We start from the raw sequence: 7,686 nt of genomic DNA, 5'->3' as shown, positions 1-7,686 counted from the left end.
CTGCTCAAAAATAGTTTATGTTCAACTTACATCTCCTAAATTTTTTGGGATTTCTCCAACAATTGTATATAGCCGAGCAGATTTCACTGATCACACTGAGCCACAAAATGCTACCTTTTCTCCTTTTTTAATTTGCAGATTTATTCCCTTCAATGCTAGTTTTTGCAGTGAAGACTCCCGATCCCAACTGAATATACCTTGGCGAATTTCGATGATATATTGGGATCCAGCGAGTGCTTTCCTGACAACAACATCTTGTCTCAGCTCAGCGTCTTGTAATAACTAATAACTTGTCCAGACGATCTAGGAATATTTTAACTTGAATTAATGTAGCCAAAACGTCAGCTAGCATTCTCACTGGCTCTTGCATGACATGGAATATTGCAAGACTGTAAATATGGATATGGCAGTTAACAGTGGATGACCTATGATAGCACACCCTGCAAAACCCATAGATGCAGTAATGATGGGCGACATCCAATAGAGTATGGTGCCATGTGTTCTATTAACCTGTGCAGAAAACAACAATTTGAGCTCGACAACTCAAAGATTTTCTATGAACTCTTTGAATTTTTCTTCCCATGCTTGTAATTTGATTATTTTCATACTATTGAGAATTTCATATGTTATTCTGAGTCGTTCATCTTATGTAGTCATGAGCTCAGCTTGGCACTTCTGGAGGAATTTTGATAATCAAAGCACATGTAGGATTCTTTTTGATAATCAAAACACATCTTCTAGGATCCCTTGTCAACCATTTGAACAATTTGAAGAACAATGGAGGTTTGCCTTGACATCCTTTGAAGATTTAAATTCTCCATGATGTCTTTCGTAATGACATTGATGGCTCCTCCCGAATAAATATAAGTGTACTTTGGGATGAGTGTCTTCTCTATGCAAACATCTACAACAGGTCATGAAGCAATTCTCCCAGATAGAACTGGATCTGCATCTGCATATCGGATTACTGGTTGGTTGCTATATCAGCAACAAGAGCATAATTTAGATCTGTTATCTCATCTATAGGTGTTGCTAGATGTGAGCTGCAGGAAAGTGAAGCTAAGTGAACAGAGGGTAAACTGCTTCATGTGGTTGGGTGCTGGCGTCCTTGATCAATAAAAACAACATGAATCAGTAATTCGGCTGGTATAATGCATACTTGATTTAACTAATTATCAAACGTATCATACAGGCTTTGAGATGGTACAGTTGCTTTGGTTTATTTTCATTTAGATAAATATTAAGATTACCATGTAAATAGAAAAGCTTCGTTCTATGAAATAACAATTAATAACAACGCCATATATAATTTCCAGTATTATGACTACCGCTTCTGCTTGCTTCGCTTTTCCGGCTTCTTCTTGCTTGACTTTTCACGTAACTACCACGCATGCCTTTAGTCGTCCGCGAAGCTCGTCCCCCTCTTACTCCCACAACAGACACTGTAATTTGGGACGTCCAGAGACATCGAGCTCCTCCAACCACGTACACTGTTCAACACCTTCCACTTCTTCTAGCTCCAAGCACCTACGAACATTTAGCACTCTAAGCCTTGTCAACTGCCATAACCCTCTTATACTCTTTAGCTTCACACATCCATATCCGTAAAACTCCTCCAAAGAGGTCAACGTTTCCATCCTCGGTATCTCTTCGAGCTCTAAGCACCCACTAACATTGAGCAGCCGAAGCTTTGTACACTGCTCCAACCCCCTTATGCCGTTCACCTTCACACAGTGGTTTGCCTAAAACTCCTCCAAAGAGGTCAACGTTTCCATCGTCGGCAGCTCTTCTTCGAGCTCTGAGCACCGAAGAACATTGAGCTCCCGAAGCTTTGCACACTGCTCCAACCCCCTTACGCCCTTCACCTTCACACAATCATATGCGTGAAGCTTCTCCAAAGAGGTCAACGTTTCCATCCTCGGCAGCTGTTCGAGCTCTGAGCACCCACCAACTTGGAGCTCCCGAAGCTTTGTACACTGCTCCAACCCCCTTATGCCCTTCACCTTCACACAATCATATGCGTAAAGCTTCTCCAAGGAGGTCAAAGTTTCCATCCTCGGCAGCTCTTCGAGCTCTGAGCACCCACCAACTTGGAGCTCCCGAAGCTTTGTACACTGCTCCAACCCCCTTATGCCCTTCAGCTTCACACAATCATATGCGTAAAGCTTCTCCAAGGAGGTCAACTTTTCCATCCTCGGCAGCTCTTCGAGCTCTGTGCACCCACCAACTTGGAGCTCCCTAAGCTTTGTACACTGCTCCAACCCCCTTATGCCCTTCAGCTTCACACAATCATATGCGTAAAGCTCCTCCAAGGAGGTCAACGTTTCCATCCTCGGCAGCTCTACTAGCTCTGAGCACCCACCAATATGGAGCTCCCGAAGCTTTGCACACTGCTCCAACCCCCTTACGCCCTTCACCTTCACACAATCATATGCGTGAAGCTTCTCCAAAGAGGTCAACGTTTCCATCCTCGGCAGCTCTTCGAGCTCTGAGCACCCACCAACTTGGAGCTCCCGAAGCTTTGTACATTGCTCCAACCCCCTTATGCCCTTCACCTTCACACAATCATATGCGTAAAGCTCCTCCAAGGAGGTCAAAGTTTCCATCCTCGGCAGCTCTTCGAGCTCTGAGCACCCACCAACTTGGAGCTCCCGAAGCTTTTTACACTCTTCCAACCCCCTTATGCCCTTCAGCTTGAGCTCCTCCAAGGAGGTCAACGTTTCCATCCTCGGCAGCTCTTCGAGCTCTGAGCACCCACCAACTTGGAGCTCCCGAAGCTTTGTACACTGCTCCAACCCCCTTATGCCCTTCACCTTCACACAATCATATGCGTAAAGCTTCTCCAAGGAGGTCAAATTTTCCATCCTCGGCAGCTCTTCGAGCTCTGAGCACCCACCAACATGGAGCTCCCGAAGCTTTGTACACTGCTCCAACCCCCTTATGCCCTTCAGCTTCACACAATCATATGCGTAAAACTTCTCCAAAGAGGTCAACGTTTCCATCCTCGGCAGCTCTTCGAGCTCTGAGCACCCACCAACATGGAGCTCCCGAAGCTTTGTACACTGCTCCAACCCCCTTATGCCCTTCACCTTCACACAATCATATGCGTAAAACTTCTGCAAAGAGGTCAACGTTTCCATCCCCGGCAGCTCTTCGAGCTCTGAGCACACACCAACATTGAGCACGCGAAGCTTTGTACACTGCTCCAACCCACTTATGCGCTTCAGCTTCACACAGCGGGCTGCGTAAAACTCCTCCAAAGAGGTCAATGTTTCCATACTTAGCTCTTCCAGCTCACAACACCTTCTGACATCTAGCAGCCGAAGCTTCCGTGTATGCTCCAATCCAGATATGCTCTTCAGTTTCACACAACTGTCTGTTATCAACTCCTCCAAAAATTCTGCCAGCTGCAAAGGTACCTGCAAATATTCACGGTTCAACGACAAGAAAGATATTAGAAAACCGTTGGCGGTTCAATCTCCAAAAAAATGTTCGATATCTATTGAGACGTTGTGGCACGATATTAATATCGCCTACACATACCCAGATAACATAACAAATTTCTAATTACCTGTGATTGGTTTTCAGTTTGCCACAATGTATTGAGATCGCTCTCAGACACATCTAGACGCCTTAAATTTTTCACTGACACCCAGGAAGGCAAAGAAGAGTATGGACATTTTCTCCAACGCAACCATAAGATCTCTGGTAACACTATCCTTCGCGAGATACGTTCCATATCTGGCGACTCCACCATCCCCAATATGCGCTCCATAACATCATCTTCAGTATCAAGAATTCGCAACCTCATCGTGCCAATACGGCCCAAGACATAATCACTATATTTATTATAATCACTTCGATCCATCTTAAGTCCCCGCACCATTAGCTGACCCTTTTTGAAAAACGATCGTCAAAAAAGACGATGAATTAAAACGATGGTTATTTTTGGAAAGTACCATGAACTAAAAACCGATCCAAACTTTTATGAATTGAACAATTAATCTATAAATGATTTATTTACTGAACACTTACAGATGGTTGGTGTGATAAATAATCAATAACGTCCTCTGTCCAACGCCAAAGACGAAAAGGCGACGTTTTCTCCCCGATTTCTCTTCCCAAATCTCGCAGATGGTCATGCATATGGATCAAATTCGAACTGTCCACTTCCACGAGACATCTATCCTGTAGATTTTGAAAACCCCGCCTTCCTTTCCAGCCTGATGCATTCCATATGTTTATGGCTGTATCTCTGTTTTGTCCACTGAGAAAACATGCGATGTCTAGGAATATCTGTTGTTCCTGGGGATCGAGGGCATCGTAACTAATTTTGAGCCTTCCCTTTACCTCACTGGGAAGACTCCCCAGTTCGTCTTCCCACTCTGATATCTCTTCTTTTCCATAAAGATGTGCCCCTATCACTTTCAATGATAAGGGCAATCCATTACAATATTCTACAAACCTATCTGTAAGATCTTGAAACACTTGAGGCGGATAGGCTTGGTTGAAGGCATGGGAGCAGAAGAGCTCTCGCGAGTATTCTGTGTTAAGCCCAGTCAACATATAAATTGATGGTATTGCCACTCTTGCTCTTATGAGAACATCCTTATTTCTAGATGTAATCAATATTAAACTCCCAGCAAGGAAATCAAGGGCTTCAAGGGGCAAAAATGCTCTGACCTGATCCTCATGGTCTACGTCATCTAAAACTATTAAAGCTTTAGAAGATTCGAGATGCTTTGTGGGCATCTCTTTACCTGCATCAAGACCGTCTACTGGATTATGGGATCGAGTCAAAGACTTAGAAGGTTTGAGATGCTCAATGAGCATCCCTTTACCTTCATCAACACTGTGTATTGGCTTATCGATTCGAGCCAAATCCTTCAAAAGTTGTCTCTGCAGCAAAGTTAAAGACCCATCTTTGATGTCAGATAAAAAGCAGGATTTAGGATAATCTGATTTCTTCTTATTGAAGAAATGTTTTGCTAGCGTTGATTTTCCTACTCCACCTAACCCTGTGATCCCCACGATCTGAGGTTTTCCGCTTTGCGGTTGCTGCAGCAGGACTGTATTCTCAAAGTCTGACATCTTGTCATCCAAACCTGTTGGATATTCCGACACGTACAGGTCTGGTTTTTTCAACATTTTCGACAAACATTCAACTACCTTGTCTAGCAGCTCCAGTTCCAACTCCTCTCTGGTTATTGAGAAGAAAATAAATAAAACTAGTGAGATAAACGTTTATGTCTATTCATCAAAAATAAAATACTGCCATATCGAGAAAGGGAAGGCTGAGTTCTCACCCATCACGCTCCTCCAGCTCGAAACCGCTATTGTCTGCAACACTAGAAAGTGCGTGTCTCCAATTTTCAATAATCTTGGATTCATACCGCGGCGTCCCTTCATGGGTTCTCTTTTTACCCAGTCTTTCTAGGGCTTGAGCATAACCTCCCTTGATCCACCGAACCTCAGCAGGCGTGGTACGGTAAAACACAGGGATAATGGGAGACTTTGACTCCACCATTAGTTGGAGTTCATGTAGGCACCAATATGATTCGGCATAGTTAGGGGAGAAGATGGCCACATGGACCAAAGCGGTTCTAATAGCATGTTCTATTTGGGAAGGGAAATTGTATCCAGGTTGCATCTCCCCCTCATCCAGAAAGGCCCTCACTCCTCTTTTCAGAAGGCCAAGGTAGAGAGACCTGGCGAAGGTTTTCTTAACATCAACGCCGCGGTGGTTGATGAATACTTCATACCACTGAGCAGTGATGGAGGCGGAGGCAGCAGTGGCGGTGGCGGAGGCGGCAATGGCGGTGTAGGTCGAAGCGCAGGCAGACGAAGATGTAGACATTGCTAATTACTAGACAGAAATTGGAAGTATGGTCACGAGTATGAGGATGAATTGGAGTTTCAGAAGTAATTATGTTTGAAGATAAAACCTTAGAGATGATCTTGTGCATATATATATCGTTAAGACGAACCCTTGACCCCTGGTTAGGACGCGGTTACACAAACAGTGTAGCCCTGTCGGTCCACCGTGGTTCTGTGTCTTTCACGTCAAAGTTGGTGATCACTTTTCCCATTATTATATTAGTAATTGTTCCAAAGGTGTTCCAAAAGGCGTAAAAAGAGGCTAACAAGATTTTTAAATTGAAAAATTATACTTTATTTTTCATAATTAAACAATTAAATTTAAATTTTTTAACACTTGATATATTAAATTTAAGTTTTTTTTGCTATATTGTTTTAATGTTTTAAAATTTTATATATTTTTTTAATTTTTAGGTATATTTGTATACTTATTTATTTCAATTTCTCAAAGTAACAAATATGGAGAATGATAAGATCTTTTAACTTAATTTACATATTATCTTTGCAAAACATAAACAGATTTCTGGCTGCACAAAAAAGTGGCTTGACAAAAATTGTAGGAAGTGGGGTTCGGAATTGGCCTAGTACAACAAGAACCAATAAGGTTTGAACCTAAGTTTCAATTCTTCACTTGTGCCTAATTTATTGGCGTCAAAAAATATGGTCAAGAGATGGATCATGCTTCCTTTTATTGTTTTTTTGCAGGATAGACTCCAAATCATTGAACCACAAATTTTACAATTTTTTAGTCATAACAACTTTATAATGGGAATTGAGAATTTTTATTTAACACTCAAAAAATATTGCAAGAAAATGATCCAAAGTCAAACATATATTAAAAGCATGATGGTAATTGTAAACAAACAAGAATATAGAAATCAGGGAATACATATGCCAACTCCACACACCCAATAATAAAAGTGAGATATATGTTCCAAAAAAAGTGAATGAAGAAAAAACTTATGTCACAATCTATTAACAACCTTGCTATGTTTTAATAAGTTATTGATAAACAATTACATTATCAATAACTACATTTCTTTAAGATGCCTCATTTTAACTGAATACCTGTCTTAAATGTTATCTATTAATCTCTAACATTGTTGTCACAACAATAGTGATGAGTATAAAAGATAAATTATGCCATACCTTTAAATTTAGTACCCAACAACAATCACACATCCAAAAAAAAATGTGTCTTTCAGGTGTATAATATAAGAGTAAACGAGAAGAGAACCATATTGAGATAGAGCGAAAACTTGTAGTAATGTGTATAATCTCAAAGTAAACAAGAAGAGAACCATATTGAGAGAGATAGAGTACAAAGCATGTTTGCTTTTCAGTGATTTTGTTGAGGTCATGGTGTGGTTTAAATCTTCACGGGTAGTATGTTTGCTTTTCAGTGATTTTGTTGAGGTCATGGTGTGGTTTAACACCAAGGATGATTTTCCCCAAGGGGGAGGATTTTATAACAGCCCCAGTGAAAATTCCATGTAATAAAAGTTAATAAAGGCAAAATAAGACCACGGTTAAGGGACACTTATTCCAAGTTGAATGGTGGGCAAAGATATCCTAGTGGGCATCACTCAATGTGTGTTTTGGCTAAGGAAAGTTGGAAAAGGCATTAAAAGGTAAAAAGGAATTTTTGGCACATTTATTTATGAAAATAAAGGAAATTAGGAGAAAAGTAACGTGAAAGTTCACAAGTTGCATGTGAGGAGGAAATTGAAGGAAAATAATGGAAAATGAAGAAAATAGAGGCCTCATTCATAAAAAGGTTTTTAAGGATTTGTTGGTAACCTTTTTTTA

The 7,686-nt window shown here is 41.2% G+C and overlaps 1 protein-coding gene across 1 annotated transcript; it reads right to left on the bottom strand.

The window, feature by feature from the left end:
* Positions 1-1,742: 1,742 nt before the first annotated feature.
* Positions 1,743-5,922, bottom strand: LOC149212253 (disease resistance protein RUN1-like). Its single transcript, XM_089388605.1, has 4 exons — positions 5,307-5,922; positions 4,036-5,200; positions 3,572-3,895; positions 1,743-3,419 (listed from the first exon to the last, which is right to left on the bottom strand). Exons 1-4 carry the CDS (start codon positions 5,855-5,857, stop codon positions 1,743-1,745), a joined length of 3,717 nt encoding a protein of 1,238 aa, XP_089244731.1. The 5' UTR covers positions 5,858-5,922.
* Between the last annotated feature and the right edge of the window lie 1,764 nt (positions 5,923-7,686).

This window comes from Pinus tabuliformis, chromosome 1_1 (genome assembly GCF_031772625.1).
Source record: "Pinus tabuliformis cultivar Carrire ecotype Pingquan chromosome 1_1, CPIR1, whole genome shotgun sequence".
NCBI classification, from domain to species: domain Eukaryota; kingdom Viridiplantae; phylum Streptophyta; class Pinopsida; order Pinales; family Pinaceae; genus Pinus; species Pinus tabuliformis.
The sequence above is the reverse complement of the archived record's forward strand: the minus strand, read 5'-3'. Positions and strand labels throughout refer to the sequence as shown.